General features: G+C 42.4%; 1 protein-coding gene across 3 annotated transcripts; it reads right to left on the bottom strand.

Annotated features, from left to right (window-relative positions):
* Nucleotides 1–4,469: 4,469 nt before the first annotated feature.
* Nucleotides 4,470–27,083, bottom strand: ARL14EP (ADP ribosylation factor like GTPase 14 effector protein). Of its 3 annotated transcripts, none has more exons than XM_053284118.1 (5): nt 26,926–27,063; nt 20,704–20,798; nt 15,352–15,851; nt 13,858–13,988; nt 4,470–6,115 (listed from the first exon to the last, which is right to left on the bottom strand). In XM_053284118.1, the coding sequence occupies exons 3-5, from the start codon at nt 15,772–15,774 to the stop codon at nt 5,887–5,889; spliced, it is 783 nt and encodes a 260-aa protein (XP_053140093.1). In that variant the 5' UTR covers nt 15,775–15,851; nt 20,704–20,798; nt 26,926–27,063; the 3' UTR covers nt 4,470–5,886. The 3 variants fall into 3 exon arrangements, with proteins under 3 accessions (XP_053140093.1, XP_053140092.1, XP_053140091.1); XM_053284117.1 differs by having other exon boundaries at nt 20,740–20,798; XM_053284116.1 differs by lacking the exon at nt 20,704–20,798 and having other exon boundaries at nt 26,926–27,083.
* Between the last annotated feature and the right edge of the window lie 294 nt (nt 27,084–27,377).

Here is a 27,377-nt window from a genome sequence, read left to right as displayed (position 1 = left end):
TTTCTTAAGCATGAACTGAACATTCATTAATTCATGTCCATAGAACTTACTCTCAAGTAAATGTGTGCAGGATTTAATTAATATAATATCTGGATCAAATACATGTTAGACTCCACTTTGATAAACATTTTATACAGTCATTGAAAGATAAGTCTAATCATTCAAGAGAAAATTTGCAGATTTTGCTGAACAAATATAGTTTTTCATTTCAGTAGTACCAGTGAGTGTCAACACAAACATTAAATTCAACAGAAATGTTATATTCTATTGTGCTGCAGTGTAATTTGCAGATCTCTATCTGCCATCATTGGAAAGACTTTTTTTAAAAAACACCAGTTCAGATCCACCCATTATTCTTTTACATGCCTTTATTGTATTATAGCCTTTGCAGAATGCCAGTTGCTAGGAAGAGTAAAAATACCATCTGTGCAAGTAGCTTGCCAGGAGTTTGGCAGGCTGTTAAAAGTGTTAGGTGACAGCCAATTTTCTGTACATATCTGCAAGACCTTTATGACATAGAGCTATTCACATGACCTACTCAGCCGGCAGGCAGAAGGCTGCACAAACCCAACCTTCCACACGGATGATCAGAAAAAGTGCACTGGGAGCATGGACGATTGAACACCAGAGGGCCAGGATGACATGTCCCTGCCTCCAGGAAACAGGTGCTCTAGTTGCCCATCTGTGTCTCTTCCGAGTTGCATGAAGCCCAAGGAGACACATGATCCTAGAGCCCGGGTTAGGGGAGCATTCTCTCCCTTAACCCCAGCTAAACCCCCCACAGTTCTCATTCCTTAGCCTGAGTCAGGCTGTACACGAGAACACTCTCAATGCATGAAGTTCAACTCAAGTAAAGTTCTCCCAAACTACTTAAGGTTATATAAGCTTCAAAAGAACTCCCAAGTTCATATTAACAGATAGGAAGCAAATGTTATTTTTCATTACATTGAAATTAAGGTTTTTCAAAATTTAATAAACATTTCTACTGTACTGCTCTCTTTACAATAAATTTACTAAGCACTGGGCTTGATTCAGCCATGACGTAACTCCAGTCATGTAATAACAATATTTCATTTAAAACAGAAACACAGTCACCCCTTGTCTACCGTGGTTTCCCAAATCATAGTTTTGAGTATCCGCAATTGGGAAAATGAGACTTCCCTCTCCAACCACAATGTGGCTATCTGTGAATCCCATGGGTTTTCACTGGCGCAAGAGGCAGGAAAATTTGTGGAGAGTTGGAGAGGTGTGGAGGAGTGTTGTAGAGCTATTGGGAGGTGTTTTTGAGGAGTGGGAGAGGTGGAGGTGAGAGCTGTGGGATTTGGGGGTTATAGATGTTTGGGGCGGGGGGGGGGACGACTTCTGTGTCCTAACTGCTTCTGTGTCTTTTGAACTGCTTGCTGCCTGGGTTGAGGGCCTGCATGGCTTCTGTGTTCCAAGTGCTGCTTTTGAACTGCTTGCTGCCTGGGTTGGAGTAGTGCATTGCTTCTGTGTCCTAACTGCTGCTTTTGAAATTTTGCGGGGAGCTGATGGTTCCTGTGTCTTCACAGCTTTTGGGAGACATTGGGAGTGTTGGGCGTTGCAGCAGAGCAAAGAGATTGGAAGAGGCAGAGGTGAGAGCTGTGGAAATTGGGGGCTGAAAATGTGGGACAGGTATGGCTGCTGTGTCTTCACTACAACAGGAGAGCTGGTCTTGTGATAGCTAGCATGACTTGTCCCCTTAGCTAAGCAGGGTCCACCCTGGTTGTGTATGAATGGGAGACTAGACGTGTGAGCACTGTAAAATACTCCCCTCAGGGGATGGAGCTGCTCTGGGAAGAGCAGAAGGTTTCAAGTTCCCTCCCTAGCTTCTCCAAGATAGGGCTAAGAGAGATTCCGGCCTGCAACCTTGGAGAAGCCGCTGCCAGTCTGTGTAGACAATACTGAGCTAGATAGACCAATGGTCTGACTCAGTATATGGCAGCTTCCTATGTTGCTTTTGCAGAGTTTGCTGCTGGTGGGAGCCTGCATGGATTGTGGGGCTGCATGGCTGCTGTTTCTACACTGCTCCTTTTGCACTGCTTTTTAGGGAAAGGTAGAGAAGCTGAGATGAGAGAGATAGGAGCAGTGTTGAAAAAATGGGTCCAAAACGTGCAGGCAAGGGAAAGGAGGAAGCTGTGGCAAGGAACGTGATGTCCCTGAAGGACAAGATCAAAGTCTTGGACTGCCTGAGGGAGGGCCAGAGCATCAGCATGGCTGGGAGATTGTTCAGGGTTAACAAACCAACCATCCACAGCATAAAGAAAAATGAGGATGTTATCAGAGGCAGTGTTGCCAGTGGGACCCATTCCTCCCTGAAAGTCTCCTACATGCCGCAAGACCCCATCATTGAGAAAATGGAGAAGGCCCTGAACATATGGATGGGGGACCAGGCACAGGCACAGAAAGTCCCTCTCAGCACTTGCATGTTCATGACCAAGGTTGCATGTTCATGACCACATCTACTGGCATCTGGTGGAGAGTTTTGGAGGAGACCCCGACAAGTTTCAAGCGAGCAAGGGCTGATTTTAAAGCTTCAAGTGCTTCAGCCTGCACAATGTGAAGCTTGTTGGGGAGATTGCCTCTGTGGACATGAGGCTACAGCCGCTTTTCCTGCTGAGCTGAAGAGGCTGATAGAGGCAAAGGGCTATGTACCAGATCAGATGTTCAATGTGGACGAGACTGGACTCTTCTGGAAGAGGATGCCTAACTGCACCTTCCTAACCGAGGAGGAGAGGACAGCACCAGGATTCAAGGACAGGAAGACCCTTCTCTTCTGTGCCAGTGCCTCAGATGGCCTCATGGTCAAGCCCATGCTTGTGTCCACAGGCACTGAAGGGCAAGAACATGAACCACCTCCCTGTGTTCTGGGCTGCGAACCAGAAAGCCTGGGTAACACGCTCCATTTTCATGTCAAGGTTCAACAACTGCTTTGTGTAGGAGGTGGAGAGCTATTTGAGAGACAAGAACCTGGCCTTCAAGGTGCTGGTGCTCTTGGACAATGCCCAAGGGCATCCTCTGGACCTGCTGCTTGCCCACCCACTTGGAAGTGGTGTTCAAGCCTCCGAACACCACACCCCTCATCCAGCTGATGGACCAAGGCATAATTCAGGCTTTCAAGAGCTATTACACCAGGCAGGACTTTGAGCAAATAGCCGACCTGATGGATGCAGACCACAACCTGACTCTTAAGGAAGCCTGGAAGGGCTACAACATTGCCCATGCCTTGACCATCATCAAGGAGGTGATGGATGAGGTCAGGAGCAGCAACCTGAATGCCAGCTGGAGGAAGGTGTGGAAGGGACAACACTCCTGTGCCAGCTGCAGAGGAAGAGGTTGGGAGAATTGTGGCTTGTGCCAGGCGACTTAACGGTGAGGGGTTTGAGGACATTCAACTGGAGGAAGTTGCTGAGCTCCTGGAATCATACTCTGAGGAGCTCAGAGAGCAAGATTTTGAGGCCCTGATCAAATCATCCAGTGGTCAGGAGGAAGCAGGTGCAGAGGAGGATGACAGCAGGGTCACTGCCAAGTTGACACTGGAGAAGATCAACTGGTTGCTGCAACATGCCTCAGAGCTGGCAGATGAGGCAATGGACATGGATCCCTTCATGCAGTGCAACCTGGCATTCAGGCAGACTGAATGACCTGGTTCGGCCCTATGCAGAGGTCCAGAAAGACCTCCAGAAGAAGACAGCACAGCTGACCCTCCTGAGCTTCAAGAGAGTGCAGCCCGGCACTTCAGGGAGCATCTGTGAAGTGCCTGAAACATAGCAAACTGCCATATACTGAGTCAGACCATTGGTCTATCTAGCTCAGTATTGTCTTCACAGACTGGCAGTGGCTTCTCCAAGGTTGCAGGCAGGAATCTCTCTCAGCCCTATCTTGGAGAAGCCAGGGAGGGAACTTGAAACCTTCTTCTCCTCCCAGAGCGGCTCCATCCCGAGGGGAATCTCTCACAGTGCCCACACATCAAGTCTCCCATTCATATGCAACCAGGGCAGACCCTGCTTAGCTATGGGGACAAGTCATGCTTGCTACCACAAGACCAGCTCTCCTCTGATGAACGGAGTGTGCATCGTCGGAAGAGGTTGTGACCCCGCCCCCCCCATCCCATCTCTCCCACCCCTTCTCCTTAGCATCCTGACCATCTGCATAGCTGTCAAGTAGGAAAAGTTTGTGTTCTGCTGACTCCTGGAGATTTTAAAGTGCATTGGAGAGGTTTTGGCGGGGGGTTTCAGGGATTTTCAAGGGGCTCAATCTGCTCACTCCTGTTGAGTTTGGGTGATTTTAGAAGTTTTTTAAAAAAGCATATATCCTTTTTTGTGTGTGATTTCACGGTCATGGTTTCCCTAACCACCCCCTTCCCATAGACTATAATGCTTCGCCAACTATGAGGTTTTCGCAGAAAGGAACCCTCATGGTTGGGGAGGGACAACTGTAACTGCAAAGCATTTTACCTGTTACACAAACCATAAGATCTTTATTCTCTGGAGAATTATAAAAAAATAATCAGAAAGACATAATGAAGAAGCTTTTGTAATTTGCTGCACTTGTCCTTCGTGAAAATTCAAATGATTTGTCGCATTTTTGACAAAAATAGCTTCTATAATACATTAATAACTATGAATGCAACAGTGCTTTGAGGGGCTTATTGCACTTGCCAGGATTCTGAGAACTCATGTACATGCAAATTACTTTCTCTTGACCCCAGTAACAGAACACTCACCAGTTTCAATGCAGGTTGCTTTCCATTATGGTGGTTTGCTTTCCTAGGTCATCACAGCTGTTTAGAGAACCCCCCTGCCCAAACAACACTCTTATTCCTTCCCATGGAATGAAGTCAAATCAAACCCCAGGCATAGAGTAATCTTATATCGTTCTTACATGTACTATGATGTAGCCACAATTTCAAACAAATCAACGCATACACAGATATGATCCTTCACCAAGGCATTAATACCATTAAAAATGGCCTGTTCTTAGATTCTTTTACATCAGGCATGTGACAAATTGCCCTGTCAGACAAGAAGATGAAGCCTGAATTGCTACTGGAAAGAAACTACATATGCTTGTGAAGATTATCTATGAACACGAACAATTTCTAATACAAGACCCTTGTCACCACAATTGTGTTTATTTACATTCTAGTAAATAACTTCGATATTTCTTAAGAGCTTAAGGGGACTTACATTTCAGGCTAAAATTGTCTCAGCCTGCTTAAAGAACTATAAAAGTTATCAAACAATGTATTTGTAACAAATGCTGCCTGAGATTACGTTTTTGGTTAAAGTGTTTTTTCTTGTATTACAAATAGTGAAATACTGTTGAAAGCACAGGACAGAATTCATTTCCATTCAGCACGCATGCACACACAGTTTTGATCCGAAAAATAGGCCAATAGGCATTTCTTAATAATATTATTGAAAGAATGAGGATGAGCCATCTTCTCAAAAGCCCCAGTTTGTTATTCATCTTTTCTATCTGTTATGCAACATCTGTTTCATATTGTCAATCTGTCTGAGTACTAATACTGCTCATGGCTGCCAAAATTACTAACAGCTGTCTCATATTTGAAAGTGGCCATTCTGAATGCTATATGAAAAGAAAGATGGGGAAAGTATCCTCTCTACGAAGGACAGATTTCAAAATGGCTAATACTGGGTCTTGTTAATCCACCTGTACATTAACCAACTCACAGATCAAGAACCTTCTAACTTTTTTGGTAGGAATGATAAGGTGAAAGACTGAGCGGCAGCTTTCATATACCATACTGAACATTAACTGGAAATCTGAACAAGTTATATGTACTGCATATATGAAAACCTTTATAATGTAATCTCACACAATTCAGGCTTGAATACATGCAGGCTATCCCACATGCTTATTGCGAATAATTTCTCCTCCTTCTATCTCAATTTGTTCATATAACCACTTGCGATCACAGCGGCACTCAGGTCCACACTTAGTGGAGTCACATTTGGGACAAGCATAGAAACATCCCAGGCAATCTTCATCAAGACAGTCACAAAGGTCAATCCCACTATAAAGCAAGAGTCCTTGGCTATCATATACTTTGCTCTTTGCTGGTATTACTTGCCTGGAGAAAGAAGAAAGCACAGCTTTTAGTTATTTGCAATACCAGACCTTCCATTTTAATTCATCTCGACTTACAACCACAATAATTGAATTTACTTTGGCTAGTTCTCAAGAAAGCCAACTAATGGCTCAGCGGGGAATGCTTGACTAACAAGCAGAAAGTTGCCGGTTCGAATCCCCGCTGGTATGTTTCCCAGACTATGGGAAAAACTTATATTGGGCAGTAGCGATATAGGGAAGTGCTGAAAGGCATCATCTCATACTGCACAGGCAGCGGCAATGGTAAACCCCTCATGCATTCTACCAAAGAAAACCACAGGGCTCTGTGGGTGCCAGGAGTCGAAATAGACTTGATGGCACACTTTACCTTTACCTAGTTCTCAAGAAATAGCAGGTATAAAAGATCACTTCAGAGACTATGTTGGCCATATAGAGGCTGCTGAGAAACTTCTGCAAGGTGGTGAATCTGTGTGGTAGATGTTATGTATAACAGCAGCTTAGTACACTAGCTACAATGCTTGAGATTCTACAATCAATAAAGCTGATCCATGTGGCAAGGCTGCTCACATACCTGGATCCCTCTGCAGACGGAAATGTTTCTCAGCAGCCACCATGCAGCTGCTAGAATATAGGCAATGGCTTTATGTTTGCCTGTGCAGAATATATTGCTAACCGAGGAAGTCTCATATGACAGAGGTCTCTTTATTACAAATCCCACATGCAACATTAATGCTAGCTCAAACGAACATCGACAAGCGGCTTCTTTTTTTAATGCAACAGCTTTATGCAGGCTCGAACATCAGGGTTAGATGTCATCCTAAAGGGGAACTCGCACAACCTATAAAGGAATGAGGCAGGGATGTATCCTTGCCCCCTCGCTTTTCAATTTATATCTCAATGACTTGGCCCCTTGTTTAACTGAACCCAGCCTACATTCGCCATCTGCAGCAGGTGTGTGTATTCCTCTACTTCTTTATGCAGACGATGCTGCTATTTTAGCTAGGACCGCGGTGGGCCTGAGGCGAGCATTGAAAAGATTAGCCCTCTACTGTAGAGCCAATTATCTTTTGATCAATCACTCAAAATCCAAAGTCATGATTTTTTCAAGGAGGCACAGGCTGTTAAGATGGTCGATTGAGGATCAACAGTTAGAACAGATCTATACATATAGATATTTAGGTGTGACCCTGCAAGCAAGGGGTTCATGGAAGGCGCATACAGATCAAGTTACTTTTACTGCACGGAGAAGTTCTCTGGCTATCCGGAGATTTTTCTATTCTAAAGGAGGTGAGATCATTTCAGCCGCCTTGAAATTATTTGCGGCCAAAGTTAGGAGCCAGCTATTATATGGGGCGCAACTTGGTCCTTTTCCTTCATACAAGTCTATGGATGTGGTTCAAAATGACTTCCTTAGGGCTCTACTTAGAGTACTTAGATGTGTTCCCAATGCATTATTAAGGTTCGAGTTGGGTGTTCTGAAGATCGAGGTCTGGGCCTGGTTGTCTATTTTGACCTATTGGCTTAAAGTCAGATCCCCCCACCCCCTGCCGAGGATGGATTTCTCTTATCTTGGCTGATGTATTCCAGCCCACTTGGGACCAGGCTATCCAGGACAAAATTGTATCCTTGGGTCTGTCTATGGACTACCTGGTCCTGTTAAGTCACAACCAGGCCAGGCAGATCCTGAAACAAAGACTCTTGGACTTCGAAATCCAACAAGAACTTTCCCGAATCCCTGATTGTACTAAAAGGAGGCTGGGTTTGAGCAGTTCTAGTTGGGGCCCTCCTGCTTATTTGAATGCCTTGAGCTTGACATGCTATCAGAGGGCCTTTTTTAGAGCAAGACTTGATATGTTACCTTCAGCGATGCTCTCAGGGAGGTTTCTGGGGATTCCTAGAGAGGATAGATTATGCCCATGTGGTATGGGGGAAGTCGAATCCATCCAACATGTTTTGTTGCGCTGTCCATTATATAGAAATTTAAGATGTTCCTTACTTACGCCTCTTCTGACACCCTTTCAAGGTTGCTCTGGAGATTTTTATGTTTCCTATCTTCTTGCGGATAGAACTTTAGATGTCACCTTTAAGGTGGCTAAATTCTGTTCTATTGCAGTACTGTTGTGGCAGCGAGATTTCCTTGATTAATTTTAAAATTTTATTGATCATTTGTTTGTGGATATTCATCTATATATTTAAATATTTCATTTCCTTATTGTATTTTTCTATGCTATGAGATGTTTTGTTTATGTTATGCTGACCTTGGGTCGCAAATAAAGAACTTTGACTTTGGAGTAATCTAATCCGCTTATTTTGGCACTGATACAAACAAAATGGACTGCATTCTCTGGCATCTCCAAGTTCTCTATGAAACTCTAGAGCAGTGTTTCCTCTAAGGCATGCGCATGCTCACAAGTTTTTTTGATGTCTGCTCAGTTAATTTTCGATCCCACTCAGAAATGCCCCACTTAATTGCATGTGTGCACACACTGCGTTGATACTAGGGATGTGCAAAAAATTTTGGGCACAGAACGATCTGTGCCCGAAACGAGCAATTTCGGGTGATTCGGGGCCGAACCGAATCACCCCTGATGTCCCCCGATATTTTTCGGGCCCGAGCCAAATCACCCGAATTTCGGGCCCGAAAAATTCAGGTGATTCGGTTCATGGTTGATTTTGGGGGATTTTTTGAAGTTTTTGTGACTTTGGGGCAGTTCGGGGGCATAGCATAGGATCTGGGCAAAAGGAGTGGGGTGGTGGTGCCTAATGGGTGCAGGCTACCACCCCAATTTCAGGGGGATTGGGCAAAGGGCTGATTTTTGGGAAATTTCTGAAGTTTTCATGTCTTTGGGGCAGAATAGTGGGGTGGGGTGGTAGTGCCTAATGGGTGGAGGCTACCACCCCAATTTCAGGGGGATTGGACAAAGGGCTGATTTTTTGAGAATTTTTAAAGTTTTAGTGACTTTGGAGCAGTTTGGGGGCATAAAGTGGATCTGCCCCAAAAGAGTGGGGTGGGGTGGTAGTGCCTAATGGGTGGAGGCTACCACCCCAATTTCAGGGGGATTGGGCAGAGGCCTGATTTTTTGGGAATATTTGAAGTTTTGGTGTCTTTGGGGCAGATTGGGGGCAGAAAGTGGATCTGCCCCAAAGGAGTGGGGTGGGCTAGTAGATAGTGCCTAATGGGTGGAGGCTACCACCCGTCCCCAATTTCAGAGTGATTGGGCAGAGGGGTGAATTTCGGTGAATTTCTGAGGTTTGTCTTTATAAGGTGAAGTGTGCTAAATTGATTACTTCCTCATATTCATAGTAAATGAGAGTGTGAAAAAGTGAAAGTGGGGTCATGAGAGTTGTTTAATTGAAAAAAAAATCTCATTTGCTATGATAGAATGAGAATTCACACCTCAGAAGTTTTTTCTGAGGTGTGAATTCTCATTCTATCATAGCAATGAGATTTTTTTCAATTAAACAACTCTCATGACCCCACTTTCACTTAAGTCCAAATCTGAACCGAATCAAGGGTGATTCGGGTGGCCCATATTTGGGCACAAAACAGAACAGGGGTGATTCGGTTCGGGTCCTGAACCGAATCACCGAATACCCGAATTGCACACCCCTAGTTGATACTGCCACCCAGAACAAAATTCATTCCTCACACAGATGAAAAAAAATGAGAGAACACTGCCCTAGAGAACTACTCAACTGACCAGTTGCTGCTGGTCAGAGACACTATTGAACTAGATGGAGCAGTGATATAACTTAATACAAACAAAGCTTCATATGAATTTCAAACTGACAGGTCTGTAGAGCTGTTTTATCCCCACTGAAATATAAATTCTTTAGAAGATCCTAAGCTCTTTTATTTCAAAGCAGTTTAGTTGAAACCTATAAGACTCCCATGTCTTATACGTTTTCTATCCATATAATTCTCTATCTACCTCTATAATTCTCTAAGGTGTGCCCGTGGCTAACCCCTTTGTGGCAGCTCTCACGAGAGTTCGCGAGCAGAAGCACCGTGGTGATCGGACAGTGGGGATTCCCTATGCAGATAGGGCGGAGGAGTCTGATGGTTAAGGTCAGTTGGAACGCAACTGTTACTTGTCAGAAGATGTGCTTGATAGTAGAGAAGAATCTATATCTACATCTACATCAGGCAGGGGTCTGCGAAGAGAGGGGTCTTGAGGGAGGAAAGAGCCCCTTTAGGAAAAGGAGGCTGCCATTGTAAGGAAGGAAGGAGACTGCCACTGTGCGAATAAGATGAGGAAACAAGATGAATAAGATTTGTTAACTCAGGGAGAGGGAGGGAAAATAAAGACAGGGGAAGAACGAGTGGAAGAAAGAGAAAAAGGAGGGGAAGAGAGGAAGAAGGAAGGGCAAGGGACGGGCCCGAGACTGTCAACAGCCTGAAGGGAATGAATGGTCATGGCGGCAACCACAGGCAGCAAGGAAGGGCCTAGGCAACCATAGGCAGCAAGGAAGGGCCTAGGCAACTGCTGCTGCTGTTTGGGGCTACTGAGGCCATTCGCGGAGGCAGGCAGGCAAGGAACAGGTCCAGGCCTGTCAGCAGCCTGAGGGGAATGAGCGGCCATGGCAGTGGTGGCAGAGACGAAGGGCCCGGTCAAGTGCTGCTGCTCCTGTGGAGAGGAACAGGGCTCAGGTGAGGCCGCCTCTGGTGATAGGGGGCTGCAGCTTGGCCAATAGGCACCAGCAACACTGCAGCCACGACCAAGAGGGGTGAGGGGGATAGAGTAAAGGAATGGAGGAGGAGAAGCAGGAGTGTGGCTCAGGTTAAGGTGGAGAGATCTCTGAGGTGAGGGGGGCTGTGGCAGGGGGTGTGGGGAGCAATCAAGTACTAGTGTGCAAATACTCTGCGTGGGTTAAGTAGTTTTAATTATTTTACTATTATTAGAAGTATTTAGATCAAATCAATTTAGAGAAATTCTTTTAGATAGTGTTTTGGTGTTCAGCAATTCAAGTTAGCATTAGAAGAATGTGGCTTCACAAACTGTTTACCAGAGCTTTACAAATACTTGAAGATTTTAGTAATAAGTACTCTTGAGTTTTTTCAACTGTTCCTACTTTTGAAACACAAAATGTGTTTATTGAATTTTGTAAAGAAAAGAGATGAGAGAGGAATGACTTATTAGGTTTATTCACTGTAGCAAGTTTTTGTGAAGCACTTGAAAACCTCAACCATGGCCACTAAAGCTCAGAGGTTCATGAATACTGTATATGGAATTTAAACAAGTAATATTAACTGCTTATTTAAGATCCAAGTGGTGAGTTCCAAAAAGTAGGCAATAACTGGAGACTGGTGATAAGCTATACATTAAGATCTCTCCAACCTGGACAACTATAGATCTGTTTCGAACCTTCCCTTTTAGGGCAAGGTAATATAGCATGCTGTGGTATCACGGCTGCAGAGAGCTTTGGATGATACCGATTTTCTATCAACCCCTTTCAATCTGGGCTCCCCCCTGGATATGGGACTGAAACTGCCTTGGTCACTTCTAGTGGATGACCTACGCTGGGAGCTCGATGAGGGAGTGTGTCCCTGTTAGTTCTATTGGACCTCTCAGTGGCATTCGATACCAACTATGGTATCCTTCTGGACTGCCTCTTGAGTATGGGGACTGGAGATCCTGCTTTGGAGTGGCTTCTGTCCTTTCTCGGGGGGAGGGTGCAGAAGCTGGTGCTGGGGGACTACTGCTCTACTCCTTGGCCATTGGTCTGTGGGGTCCTGAAAGGTTCGGTTTTGTCCCCCTTGCTGTTTAACATCTACATGAAAACCTTGGGAGAGGTTATCTGGGGATTTGGACTGAGTTGTCAGCAATATGCAGATGACACCGAGCAGTCTCTCTCTCCTTATCTGTTTTGTAAAATGCCTTAAGACTGTTTTAATAAAAGGCAGTATAAAAATTTAGTGATAAATAAATACATTAAGAATCCCTTACCAATCAATCTATAAGTTATAAATTTGAATCTTAATATGCTATATGATAAATATTGGCAAAATATGTTAGAGTGTATAGTAATCTCCATAGCATTCTATATTTTACATCTATTTTAAAGTAAGAGTGTGAGTGAGAGAATAGACAGAAATGTCTGGCATGCCTATCATCTCCAAGTGATAATAGTAATATGGTGTGTGTGCACCCTGCCCCCTGTTAAATCTGTTATACAAGAGTCATAGTTCTTGAAATTTTCACTTGTGCTCTAGAAAGCATTAAGATGGTCACTTTTAAAAGTGGAACTTTTTTTAAAACCTGAAAAAACATTAATAGCATGGCTGGAAATTGAAAATATCCCATAACCATTTATTTTGCTAGTTGATCTAGGGGAGACAGAGACTATCACTTATTGGTGGCTCCACTCATGGAAAGAGACTCCAACCAGTTTCTGGGAATTCCACCTTCAGCCATCTGCATCATATCCCACATAGTAGTGGAGAGTCCCTCAAATCTTAGAGTAGCAGCTTTTTAGGAGGCTGCAGAGAAGAGGAGATGGTGAAGCAGAACATGGATGGCATGTGTTGATGCTGGCTCTGGATACTACCTGTTGTGCCACAGTATCAATTGTTTGGGGCAGTTCCACACACACACACACAACTGCTAGAGTAAAAAGCAACAGTATATTCATAGATCAATATAGGCTGGGAAAAGGAAGTTTTCAGAGCAATTTCTCTAGAACTACTTTGGATGCTGTAGCCTTAAGCCTGCTTTAAGAACTGGATTTCCAAATATATATAATGAATGTAACAAGAGCCTTGCTCCTCAACCCCAGGTTTTGGGGCAGAGCGCATTACATACAAGTACTAACTAAACAGATCTGATAGCAGTAAGGGTGTGCATGAACCTAAAATGGTCCGAACTGCATGCTGCTGAGCCGGCTCAGTCGAACTGATCAGCTGGCGGATAATATTTGTCAAGGGGAATCCAATGAAGATTCCCCTTTACATGTGTAGGAGTGGGGGACCCTGGCTCCTGTGAAGGGGCGATGACGAGAGAGGTAGTCATGAGGTCTTCTTACCGCCAAGAGTGCTGCCCATGCTGCCGCTCGTGCTGCCGCTCACCAACCCCCCCCCCCCGCGTCCAGTCCAGTCCAAAGCAAAAGCGTGCACACTCCTCCCTCTTACCAAGCTACTTGCTTGTTGGAGGCCCGAACTGAGCTGCTGCCGAGTGGGTGGCTTGGTAAAAGAGGGAGGAGCATGCATGCTTTCACTATGCTGGGTGGGGGTGGGGGAGTGGTGATGCAGGCAGTGCACTTGGTGGTAAGAAGACCTTTTTACTACCTTTCTGATCGGCCATTATGCACTGAACCATTCCGCCGCTGAACCATCTGTGCGTACCCCTAGACAGCAGCAATATGCAAGTCTCATCAGCAGAGTAGAGGAATCACATTTTCCCTGGTTTAATCTGTATCATGCCAAAAACATGTGGAACTGATTTGTTCAGTCCCATTTGAAACAGAACAAGAATTACCTGGCACCTTTTAGTAACTTGTAGTAATGCAGATGAACTGACTACAGACTACATATCAATATTCTATTTTTAGAGATTTTCTGGCCGCTCTAGACTGGCAATACAATGCCAATTCATTTTCATCACACCATTTCAAAGCACTTCAAAGAAAACAGAACATATCTACTTGAGCAGATCTGAAGTCCGTTCTAGATGCAAATAAGACTACTTTCCCTCCTGAGGATGTGAAAACAAGGAAAAGTTTAATAAATGCAGAACAACAGCTCACCTGTCTGAATTAATGGATGTGCTTTTTGTTTGCAGCCTTCTTTTCTCTCTTTTGTTTGCTTCTGGAGCAAATTCAGTATGCCGTCCTGGATTAGCAAACTGTAAGGACTTCAAGGCCTTAGCTGTACGCCCCTGAACAAAGACAGACAGTCTCATTTGAAAGAGCAATACAAAGCTTAATGCATAAACCACTGCTAATCAAACTGGGGTGCTGTCACACTTCAGACACTCCTATTAAGTGCCAAATCCTTCAGATGTTGAGCACATGGATATGAGGAGGGAGCAGTTAAACCAGAAGCCCTCAGGTTATATCAACATGAGCAGGGTACCCACCAGGCAATTGCTCTTGATCAGTCAAGAGGATGACTATTACAGGGTCATATAAAACAGGTGCTTGTTATGTGTTGTGGCACAAAGCTTTTGAGAGCATGCATTTTTGTTTATGTTCTTAAGGATTCTTTAAATGGGTAGTATGATAAAATAGAGTGGATGTTATTTGTGAAGGTGATAGCTAAACATGAGCATGTCCTCAGTGATGTAAGTTAATGGAGCAGAAATCATGAGTTACTACAATAGAACACTTTTTTCAGTTCTCTCAGCCTTGCATTTCCAAATTTAGCTACAGTAGGTTTTCATTGAACTATGACTACAAAAGCTGTTCCAAAGGTCTTAACTGTCCATCATGCCGCTGCTTATATTTGGAAGATAGCTTTTCTCTATACTCAAGCCACACCTTTTCTCAAGATACACAAACCTGTCTACACATGCAAGCAGAATAAGGTGACAGAAAGGGCTACATTATTTCAGACTGCAGGTGGTGCACCACATTTTAAATACTCTGCTAGGTAGAAAACTAGCAGAAGCAGGTTAGAAACTTTGTCCGATATGCTTAAAAAAACCAACCCTGCAGGGAACATTTAAAAATGTGACCCATCATCTGCAGTACATTCCATCACCTAGGAACTCTTCCACTTCATTCTGCTGCATGTGTAGATCAGGCCTCACTGCTTCCACAAAGAGTGTTCTTTGTGGTCTTACCTTTATAGCACTGGCTACTATGAATCAATCCACTTCTACCCTAAGTCTCCCTATTTGTTTGTCAAGCCCTGGCCTCCCTTTCAAATCCATCCAGTGAGACTCACTTAGGGCTGGTTCATACTGCATCCATGCCACCTGAAAACATATATGGGGGCTTGCAGCTGAATGTGTCACATAATTCCAGTGATAATTATTGCACTTATTTTTATTTATTTATTTGATTTATATACCTTGAGAGAATATGAGAGCTCCATCTGTGGAATGTGATTGGTTTTTTGTTTTGTTTTAAACATTGTATTCTAGTGATGCTCTACTTTTAATACAGCCTGATTCCTATGCATGTTTACTTAGAAGTAAGACCCAGTGTTTCCAGTAGGGCTTGCTCCCAGGTAATGTGCACGATCACAGCCTTAGACAAATATTTAGATATATGAAAAAAACAATCCCGTATACATACGTCTGAATCAAGTCTCCTTCGCTGACGGTCTTCAGATGCAACCTCTGCATTTCCATATATAATCTGTGAACATTTTGGACAAAGCTTCCAGCCAGGTACAAATTGCCGTCCAAACTTGGCACTTAGAATAGTTGCATCATCTATGTCAATTGCATGCAAGTTTTTCCTTGAAATTTTTTTGTGCATATTAAAAGGATCACAACATGACTTTTGCAAGTCTTCATATCTATCAAGGTAAAGTTTAGCATGATGAAAGCAGATTGTATGGTTCTCTGAAAGAGTTATCCCAGTCCTAAGCTGAAGGAGTATCAGATCAGTTGATGACAATTCTTGCTTAGTCTTGAAGCCAGTGTGACAGGTAAAGAATGTTTTATGGCAATCACTGCTAGCTTGCAGCTGATTTCCAACTGAACATGGATCCATTTTACTTGATAAGTGCAATATATTTCATTGTCTACATTTTGTCTTTGTCGTCTTTAGCAGCTGTTACGAGGATTATCCTGGAGAAAGCAGTGAAGGAAGTGAGATTCATCCTGCAAACCTTTACTTCCATGCTTGACCAATTAGATCCAAAATACAAGCAACCCTAACACTGAAGTTCAAGAAATGTGTCCTGTACACTTATGATTTGATCAGGGTCCCAGCTGATCTATTTATTTATATCCTGCCCCTCCAGCACACTGCTGCTCAGGGTGGCTTACAATAAAAATGATACAACTTAAGGTCTTTTGCAAGCAACCTCCTTTACAGCAGGGAAACCTGGGGCATAATCTGAAGCTCTGGCACTCTACTAACAGAATGTATAGGTCTTGGCACTACAGTCCGAACTAGGGGTGTGCATGGACTATTTGCCATGGTTCAGTCTGAATTCAAACTGCATTCGGACCGAACCACAGGTCTCTAAACCGGTTCAATCAAACCTACTGGCTGGGCTGGTTGGGTTGATGAACCAGTTTGAAGTGGTTTGTGATCAAAACCCTTGAACCAGCCCAGTTTGCGGTGGTCCAGTTCAAAATCACACCGGTTCTGCACATCCCTAGTCCCAACTTGCAGCCAATATTTGTCTTAAGCCAGCACAGCTGGGCACAAACACACCAACAGCCACTTTACAAGGCATCTTAATGAATGTTTAGAGACAAAATGAATGGCAGAGGTGCCACAATCCTGCACTAGCCTCAAGAAGTGGATGCATTAGCCTAGCAGAGAGCAAAGCCAGATGACTGGGCCTCCCTTGCCAAACAAAAGAAAGCAGTTACAATAGCGCAAGCCTTTGACTTCCTTGCACTGCTCGCTGGAATGATTGCCACTCCGGCAAGGGCTATTTGCATTAGTGGGGTTCTTGGCATTAAGTATCTAGGATGCCCATGAAAGAAGGGTAAGCCTTACTTGTTTGAAGCCCAGGCTGTCAAACTGTTAGCAAACTCAACATAAATAGTATTCTAAAGGTACTCTACTTTTTATATGGGAAAAGCCAACAAGGGAACTGAAGGAGAGTCATAAGAATTAAGGGCGAAATTATACTAATATTAAACTTACCATTATGGTATTCAACCAGCTACCCTAGGGAAAGTATTCTAAGGCCAAATAAGGCATTTTCCTGTAGAAGATTTAATATGCTTTCTACTCTGGGAATATAGACATCTCACACATGCCAGTGGCAAGCTTTACTGATTATGCTAACAAGACAAGCTCCAGACTATTTCTGCATTAGAAAAATGCACCTTCAGACCACTGTCATTATCTGTCTTAAAAAGGAAGTGGAAGCAGAGAGAGAAGCAGTTTTGAGAGTGTTTGAATTAGCATTTCTTATGCTAAAGAAAAAGTGGCAGTTTGCAAGATTTTATATTTAAACAGAAGCAAAAGGCAGTAATTCACGAGGATGACCATGAAGGCAAAGCCAATATGCAAAAGTTGTTAAGCCACAGCCCACACTACAGAGATATAAAGTGTCCGCACATGTTCCAAACCAGACCAAACTGCAGCTTTTCTTCCCTACAAAAAGGCAAAGGGTAATGGGAGTTGGAAAAATTTTTATTACGGCTATTAAGACAATATATTCGGAGCAATATGCTAAAATTATTATAAATGGGGAACTATTAGATAATTGTAAAATACAAAAAGGAACTAGACAAGGCTGTCCACTCTCTCCATTACTTTATATTAGTACTGGAAGTGCTTTGTAGAAGTATTAGAGAAGATGATCAAATACAAGGCCCAAAAGTTGGGAAACAGGAATATAAACTTAGAGCCTTTGCGGATGATGTAGTGCTCTTTCTAGAAAATCCATTAGAGAAGATCGGAAGACTCTTGGAAAAAATACAACAATTTGGCCAACTGGCCGGGTTTTATATAAATAAGATTAAAACGAAGGTGTTGACAAAAAAATATGGATCAGAAATCTAAAGACAGACTTTTTGAAATAAGGGAGCTGAAAGTCGAGAAGAAAATTAAATACTTGGGCGTCTGGTTGACAAACAAAAACTCTTTGTTGTTTTCAAATAATTATATTAAAATATGGAATACAGTAAAAACTGACTTGCAAAGATGGACTAGAATGAACTTATCTTTAATGGAAAGAATTTCAGTTGTGAAGATGAATGTTTTACCTAAAATGCTCTTTCTTTTTCAGACTATCCCTATAATCAACACCTTAACTTGTTTCAAGCAATGGCAAAAGGACATAACCAAATTTGTTTGGCAAGGGAAAAGACCAAGAATTAAATTTAAAAATTTAACAGATGCTAAAGAAAGAGGTGGTCTTACCCTGCCAGATTTAAGGTTGTATTTTGATGCTGTTTGTTTGACATGGTTAAAAGAATGGATAACATTAAGAAATCCCAGATTACTTGATCTGGAAGGATTTGATAGAAGGTTTGGATGGCATTAATATCTGTGGTATGATAAAACTAAAGTGCATAAAGATTTTCTTAATCACTATGTGAGAAGGAGTCTAATGAGAGTGTGGGTAAAATATAAAAAATGGTTGGAATTTAACACTCCATTATGGCTATCTCCAACTGAAGCTTTAGCACGTACAGAGATAAATATGCAACCTCATTGGGGTACCTATAGGGATTTGTTATGTTTCCAAGAAAAGGGCTGTAAGTTAAAAAACCTAACTGAAGTATGTTTCACTACCATCAGTTAAATGAAATTTATAAGAAGGATCTTAAAGTTGGATTTGAGGATCAAATGTCGAGATTTGAGAAGGAGCTGTGTGAAAATGATTAAAAATTAGTTTCTAAGATGTATAAGCTGCTGCTTCTGGAGGAGACAAGAGATGAAGTGGTTAAAACGACTATGATAAAATGGGCTCAAGATCTGGGTCACAATATAGATATGGCAGCTTGGGAAAAATTATGGAAAATGGATTTAAAGTTTACCGCATGTTATACCTTAAAAGAAAATTATTATAAGATGATGTACAGGTGGTATTTGACACCCAAAAATTAGCATTAATGTATAAAAATGTTCCAAACAAATGCTGGAAATGTGGACACTGTGAGGGAACTTTTTTTCATATGTGGTGGTCTTGCGGGAAGGAAAAGGCTTTCTGGGATATGATATATAATGAGTTGAAGAAAAAATTTTAAATGACATTTCCTAAGAAACCAGAATCCTTCCTGCTGGGAATAACGCAAGGAGAGTTTTCCAGAAGGAATTTAACAATCTTTATGTATGCAACCACGGTGGCTAGAATAGTATATGCGCAGAAATGGAAGAACTATGAAATGCCCTCAAAAGAAGATTGGCCGATAAAAACTTTGGAATATGCTGAGATGGCAAAACTTACAGTACTGATAAGGGATGAAAACCTGGAATGTTTTAAAGAAGATTGGAAACCATTCTTACTATACTTAAAGAACTATTTTTCTAATATTGATTTTTCAGCAGGGTTCGAAATTTAGTAATAAATAGCAGGTTGAGTAGACTAAGGTATAGGATATATGTTTTGAATTACTATAGCAATGGTTGAATTGTATAATTAGTGATTCGCACAGATTGGCGAGCGGGAAGTCAACATTTGTTTAATTGGATGTAATGAGATTGTTAAGATATTGTAAAAACCAATAAAATTTTTAAAAGCAAACAAAAAGGCAAACATGTCCATATTCTGGCTTTGTTTTTTTGAAGGCCAAATTGATATTTCACTCAGACTAAAACTGTGCCATTTCTTAAAATACAAAAACCAAAACCAACAGCTAGTATTATATCCCCAAGGGAGTTTCAAATACTTTCAGTGACCACCATCCAAAGAGCCCCTTTTACACATGGAAAGGTATTCTATACAGGGACAGGGTTTGTGCCAGTTTCTCCCAGCTACAACCTGTTGCATTTAACTCAATATTCCCTGACCTCCCAGATATGCAAGATTGGTAGAGTGGCAAGATGGGAAGTCCAGTGTGTACATAGAAGCCTCTAAGGTTCCTAGCTATTCTATTTTAAGACAGTGCCATTTTTCTTATTGAAGAACTCATGTTATCAAAATGAAAACCATGAGCCCCTTTATCTGAAGAAGTTTTAATTCTTGCTTCTTAATATGCAACACTGCATTTTGCATTCTCTATTCTGGCCAGATATTTGTAGCAAGTTGTCACAAGGAACAATACAGGTGTTTTGACTCGTTCTGAAAAATCACAGTTAGGTTTCACAGCTCTTTCACAGCTCAATCTATATAATTAATTCTCCAAGACGTGCTGCTTGCGATGCATGAGGATGTGTGGTGGAAATCTTGCGAGAGTGGCAGCACCACTTGCGAGAGTTCCAGGCTTTGGGCGGGAGGCAAGCACCACACAAGACAGGAGGCGGCTGGCAGGCAAACAACTGGTGGAGAGGCGTTTGGCCGATTCGGGAAGTGGCAGCTGGTGGTGGGCCACTTCAGGAAGCAGCAAGGAATTTGGTGGCTGGGGGCAGCTGGCATAGCCGTGCTGGCCTGAGGAGGCTGGTGGGGAGAGTCAGGGGCAGTTATGGCAGTCGGGATGAACAGGCAAGCAGCAGGTGGGTGGGCTGGATGGCCACAGCTGCCAGGTGAGAGGATGGCAGCGGGGGTGGGGAACGGGCAAGTGAAGTCTCCAGAGGAGAGGCCAAAGGCTGAGTGCACTACTGCACAGATGCTCTGTACGGGGGCCCATCGAAGTCTCCAAAATGAAGCCCAAACAGTAAGTGCACTACCACACAGATGCTCTGTGCTGGGTCAGCTAGTATACATATATTTACACTACTTAAATATTCTAACATGAGAAAAACATAGCATTATTAACTTTAACTAATTAAGAATTTTAACAGAGCTTCCTAGTCTGCAGTTCTAAGGACCAGTAAATTGTCTAAGGCTGCAATCTTATGCACTGTTACCTGGAAGTAAGCTCCATGGAATACAGCAAGACTTACTTTTAAGTAAGGATCAAGCTGCAAACCTATCTGGAATAGAAACCCAGACTAAACTCCTCCTAAAAGGAAAAGAACACGGTTTGAAAATTGTCACTGGCAATATTTTACCATGATGAATGGTGCAACATCTGAAGCTTAAGCTTTTGCTCTGCTGACAAAACATTTTCAGTGAGATAGAGTGGGCAAATATTAGTAAGAGCAGATAATGCCAGAACATAAGATCAGCCCTGCTGGATCAGGTCCAAGCTCTATCTTGTCCATGTTTCACAGTGGCCCACCAGATGCCCCGAGAAGCCCAGACAAGAGATGAGAGCATGTCCTCTACCCTGCACCTGTATTTAGAGGCTTCCAAGTCTGGATACGGCCTGTAGCCACTTCATATCTGAAGAATCACCAAAGCCCTATGCTGCCAGTTGTGTGGTATGTTTTTCTACTTGTTAATGTATAAAAGACAAGTTTGCCATACAGGAGTAAGTTGCAGTAGCAATCCAAACGCACAAAAAAGTTTGCTAAAAAAAATAAATTCAACCATATTTACATTCTCTTGTAATGAGTGGATGCATGATATTGGACACCTAATCTCATCTATGATTTAGAAATAGTCAAGGTTTGACCAGTTTGTGCAGAAGTGCAGCAATCACATCATGCAACTTTCAGTACCACCTATTCTTTCTATGCTTTACTTGGAGAATAAGCAACCATACCACTAACATTGTATGCTGCCAATCCAATTGAAGCAGCAACACAAGACTCCGCACAATCTGTTCTAACACAAAAGCTCCAATGGCATTAATCTTTTGCAAGTTCTTGCAGATCCACTGAGAAACATGAGTAAATGTTCTTCATTACAGTACTTGCAGGACTTTTTTCTGGTGATTAGTGCTGTGCTAGATCACATCAGTTATTTTCTGGTATATTTTCTGGTCTTTTGTTCAGGATTGATTTGATGTAATAAAGCTCCCAGATTGGATACTTGTTGAAATTAGATTTGTTGAGCTCTGATCAACATTCACTATAGCACATCCAGCTAGAGGATAATTTTGACAAAGTTCCTCAGTCATGAGCAACTTCATTCTCAATGTAAGTAGCAAGAGCTTTTAAAATAATATTCTTGTACTTCATGAAAAGACGACTGCCAATGGTTTTCTCACTTGCTTTGTAACTCACTTAAGATCTGTGATGGCCTAATAGTTCTCCCTCTCCCTCATTCTCCAGGGTTTAAAGCATGAACAAAACAGTTCTTTCTTTTACAAGAATGATGATGATTAGCCAAGCCTTTTGTCTCTTCACCAAGTTTCTTGACATATCATGTACACTAGTAACATGTCAGTATGTGCTCCCGAAGAATAGAGTGGTAGTCATACCACTGAACAATCTCATACAGGCACAAATTCTCCAAAGAGGAGAAATTTTGGATAGTATTTGCCAATCATATCAAAACTTCCTATTTTGTTTGAAATACTCAGAGAGGTATTGGATTCCCTCAGACTATCCAAAGGCAAGCAGACAAAGTTGGATAATTACTAATGCCTTTTCAAGAGCTGATTTCTCATGCATTGTAATGTAGGCTGCAACATAGTCATAGCTGAATTGTCAGCAAACTGGACATCAACATTTCTCTGGCACATCATTCTCAGCAACCTCCTATCAATAGAACTCTGACTCAAACTGGGTGAATATTTGCAGCACCATGTGTATATGAAGGCATCATGATTCTGATATTCTACCCTCCAAGAGTAATATTCAACAGATTGAAGCAATAATGGAAATACTTGGACACAGTAACAGGGTCCACAGCATAAGTCTTTCCTATTGTTTCTTTTTCCTAAGAGGGACATCCCTATTTACCCATTCTAATAACTCACTCCAATGCTACTTGGCACAAACAAGGGTTAGAAACCAAGTTGGTGAACTAAAGGTTCTCAACATACACTAGAGTTCATTTTGTCTGTGTTACCAATACACTTTGATATGATGCATTGTAGGTATTTATTTTCCAAATTTGCCTGAACTGCAATGAGCTAACTTTATTAGATGTAGTTTCCTCCCCTGCAGTAATTCCTTGTTAGCCATAGGTTTAATGAGGCAGGAAAACCTTAATGACTTCTGAACTTCTGCTCAAAGCTTCACCAGACCAATATAAGATTGCCTTCCTAGACAAATCTGAATAGACAACCATCATTTTCACCAAAATTTGAATGGAATACACCTGCTTAAAAACTGGACAAAAGGGAACTGCCAATTTTCAGCACCTTTTAACTTTTTATCCACGGTCATTTTTTTTTTTGCTAAGTTACAAGCTCTACAGATGTCATGTTGACATGCAACAGATAGTTGAAAGTTATAATGGTAGAACCTTTTTTTGTTGTGCAACATGCCTTAACTAGGTGGGCACTACTGTGCCTCTAATATATTCATTAAAATGTTGTAGATGACTAGTTTTAAGTACGTCTTATGCTATACTATGAAGCTGTATTAAATGTTTAATTACAGTACTGATAGTGAGATGTTGTGAGAATTTGGGGCAGAAAAGCAGCATGTAGATTCAATATATTCAAATGGTTCCATACTCCTATGTGAAGTGTTGTATTGGTAAACAAAAATGTTGTATTGACTAAAGTGCACAAAGATCATCAGCCCCTGAGTAAAGGAGGAAGTACTTCTTTACACAATGTGTAGTTAAATTATGGAATTTGCTGCTGCCGGATGTGGTGATGGCCACCAGTCTAGATTTTTTTTAAAAAGGGGATTAGACAAATTCATAGAGGATAGGGCTATCAACAGCTACTAGCCTTGATAACTATATATTTTCATCAGGATAAGAAGTGGCATGCCCCTGAACACCAGGTGCTAGGGAACGCCAATGGGAGGGAGCAGTTGCCCTTTTATTCCCATTTGTGGGCTTCTCCAGAACACTGTCCACTGCATGAGGTAGGACTGGATTGGCCTTTGGCCTGATCCAGCGGGGCTTTTCTTATGTTCTACCTCTGGTTGGGTTGCCTCAAAAAAAGAGGTGAACCTGGTGTTGCTAAGTGGCTCTTTGGCAGACTGCCAATAAATAACTTGGGTTGCCAGTTGTCTGAACATCCTGAAGAGAAGGGAACAAAGACTAGGCCCCTGCACAAAGTAATTGTAGATTGGCAGACAACCTTCCAGAACATAGGAAGCTGCCATAACTGAGTCAGACCATTGGTCTATCTAGCTCAGTATTGTCTTCACAGACTGGCAGCGACTTCTCCAAGGTTGCAGGCAGGAATCTCTCTCAGCCCTATCTTGGAGAAGCCAGGGAGGGAACTTTAAAACCTTCTGCTCTTCCCAGAGCGGCTCCATCCCGAGGGGAATATCTTGCAGTGCTCACACTTCTAGTCTCCCTTTCACATGCAACCAGGGTGGACCCTGCTTAGCTAAGGGGACAAGTCATGCTTGCTACCACAAGACCAGCTCAGCATACAGAGACAGGAAACCTCTGCATAAATACTGAAGAGCAGGAGACTTCTACATAAGGAGATTCAGCTACAGTTCATGTGTGGCAGAGGAAGAAACTTGTACAGATGTTTTAAATTGCCTGCAGAAAACTCCCACCAGAGATGTGAAAAGATTTCCAGAAAACTTTATTTTTCTGGGGGAAATTTTCCATTTCTAAGGGAAGCTTAATATGATGGATGATTTTTTAATTTTTAAACACTTTATAAATAGGTCAGATAACATGCCAAATCAGATCACAATTTTTTTGGGGCATTTTAAAAATGTATAATTTTTTAAAGAAAAAAACCCTATGCAAACAAGGGGGAGATTTGTATGGGGAAAATTTCCAATTACATTTTTTCTAGAAAACCCACATCTTTGATTCCCAGCAGAGGAGATACCTAACCCCTCAGTGGATGGCACTGCATAGAGACTCCACTGCATAGTATTTTGATGCAACAGAATTGAGAGATGCCTAGAATGGAAAAAGCTGGCCAATGTCAGTGAACCAGACAACTGTAAAAAGACAACACAGTGGGTGTGTAGTTCTCCCACCAGGACTGAATATGCTGTTGGGATAGCTTTTCATATTTCACTTCCTTGTATTCATCCTATAAATTAGCAATTATAGCATATATGCCTGTCATAGACCATCTTTAAAGCAAAGCAGGCTTTGTCAGGACATGTGCAAAATGATTTATAGAAGCCAAAAAGGGTACAAAGCATTTTTAAAAACAGCACAGAGATAGCTTCTCAGAAGAAGGGCAGGCTAAAAGTTACAGAACTTGTGGCTGACAATTATTTCTGTACTGCAGCAGGAGTGATTCCCCCTTTGAACCATGGTTGCACTGGCCCTGATCAGCATTAGGTAACATTTTAATTTTTAAAATTATAATCATCTGTTTTAATTGTTGATTTTATTGTTTATAGAGACATTTATGTTTGGTGGTATATAAATGCACTAGAGAGATAGTAAGCTTGATAACTGTCAAAAATGTAAAGTCGTGATGTGGCAGGGGAGAGGAGAAAGAGAGCCTCACATAGGGGAAACATCTTTTCTGCCATTTCCCTAATTTGCAGACCCCTTGTTTGTTGCATTTATTCTTTACCTTTTTAAAAAGGTACACTAAAAATATTTTAGGTTAAACTGAGAAAATGCAACATGCGAAGAGGCCCTCATATTAGTCCCATACAAACAAATGGAGTGGCAAATTGACTACACCAGGTCATGGCAGCTTTTGGTCTACTCCAGGGGCGTAACTATAATAAGGTAAGGGGAGACAGTTGTCTGGGCCCCCCCAGAGGCAAGTCATATGACTGACTCCTCCAGCCATGCACCCACCCGGGCTTCGGTTAGTTGTGTCCATCCTCCGAAACTGATGTGAGTGTTGAGACCCGGAGCTACCAGAACACTTTCTCTAGTACCATTAAATGACTTGCATCATCCACAATTTACAAATTTAGGATGATGTTCTATTGTGGCGCATATATATATATACACACACACACACACACACACACACACACACTGCTTTGTTACCGCTATTCAGCCTCATTTAAGATTTCTTTACTTCATGAGCTGAGCTTCAGTGAGGGGGCGCATTTTAAAATCTTGTCTCTGGGCCCACTCCGATCTTGCTACGCCCCGGTCTACTCCTTAAGTAAAAGTTTACACCCCATTTTCTTTGAAAGTTTGATATGTATCATAATATGCATTAACTATAATATTTAATTTTTTAAAGGCCTGTGACAGCCACACCAAACATGCAAGTCTCTGAAAGGCTATTATCTATTAGTGCTAAAAACAGTAACATAGATTATATTTATAACACTATTTTGTGCCCTTAGCTAACATTCCCCAAACTGCCATAGCAGAGTAGGGATATTTCTCAAATTATGATTTAACATAAAATGTTTCAATAGAACATCCCCATAACTGACTGCATGAAAATAAGCAGAACATTTAACAAACTCTTTAAAAAAGTGTGCATGATTATTAAGATTTAACAATATATGTATCTCTCTGACTATGGTAGTTATGTGCCATCAGTCAATGGTTCTCAGTCTAATCTCCTTCCTGTTGTGAAAATGAAACAGAGAAGAGGAAAGAACCCTATGCATCATCCTAGCTCCTTGGAGGGAAGAGCAGGATAAAAATGGGATATATAAATAACTCCTATGTCTATTTACCATCAAGACAAAAGAATTATTGGGTTTTTAAAATAATAATGCGACAGTAGGAAGCAATACATACAGCACAATTGTGACCATGTTTGCTCAGAAATAATCCCTCCGAGTTCAATGGCCTGGGTCCTTAAAAAGCATACTAAGGAGTGTGACCTCAGAAGAATCACTTTAAGGGTCATAAAAACGATGTTTCGTACTCTCACCATGCCATGCCATTCCATGCCCCCCCTTCAGCTATCATGCTTATTACAATACCCAATTGGGTATTGCTCTAACGCTACAAGATCCCAAGCTTTCTCTCTGCTTTAGAAACACTGCAATGCGTACGAACGGGCACACTTACGAATTGGAGACTGACCGCAAACCGCCCGCTTCCCTCAAGCCCCTTCATAGAAAAGATGAAAAGAGCAGTCTTCGAAGCGATGCGGAGCTTGCGAGTGCCCTAAAGTTTGATGCAGGAGAGGGGAACCGTGGCAGCCCAGCTCGCCATGCTTCCCTTCAGCTCCCCACCTGCCCGCCCACCACAGCGTGTACCTTGCCATAAGCTTTTCTTCGGCCCAATCCTGCCGCCAGCCCGGAAAACGCCTCACCCGTAGCCGCCATGGCCCCAAGCGCTTCTTCTCCACGTGAACCTAACTTCCTTATGCAGCGGAAGGAAACAGGAGCGAAAAGCAACACACCAAGAAGCCCCGTTCTCAATCCTCCCCTGGCGAGATTTCCGGTTCCTGGTCACAATGCTGCAGGGGTAGCAGCATCCGCCATGGGCGGGGCTAAAGCTGCGGAAGGACGCAGGAGGAGAACGTGCAGGCTAAAGCGAGCGGGCCGCGCGGCTTTGTTGTCCCCCTTTCTTCTCCACGCTGGGGGGCTTTTAGCTCGCGTCCACATATCGGCCAGATTCACCCCGAAGTTCCTGCGAGCTTTTCACGCACGATTTGGGTTTTTCATTGGATGTTGACTGTGTAGTCCGATTTATATCCAGGGTTTTG

This window comes from Hemicordylus capensis, chromosome 1 (genome assembly GCF_027244095.1).
Source record: "Hemicordylus capensis ecotype Gifberg chromosome 1, rHemCap1.1.pri, whole genome shotgun sequence".
Classification (NCBI taxonomy): domain Eukaryota; kingdom Metazoa; phylum Chordata; class Lepidosauria; order Squamata; family Cordylidae; genus Hemicordylus; species Hemicordylus capensis.
The sequence above is the reverse complement of the archived record's forward strand: the minus strand, read 5'-3'. Positions and strand labels throughout refer to the sequence as shown.

What these genes read in the sequence shown, in the direction of transcription:
- ARL14EP (XM_053284116.1), bottom strand. Translation starts at nt 15,774, where the DNA reads ATGGATCCATGTTCAGTTGGAAATCAGCTGCAAGCTAGCAGTGATTGC. An exon ending in GAAGGAGACTTGATTCAGAC is followed by an intron (nt 13,989 to 15,351) that starts GTATGTATACGG and finishes GTCTTTGTTCAG; the next exon opens with GGGCGTACAGCTAAGGCCTT. An exon ending in ACATCCATTAATTCAGACAG is followed by an intron (nt 6,116 to 13,857) that starts GTGAGCTGTTGT and finishes TTCTTTCTCCAG; the next exon opens with GCAAGTAATACCAGCAAAGA.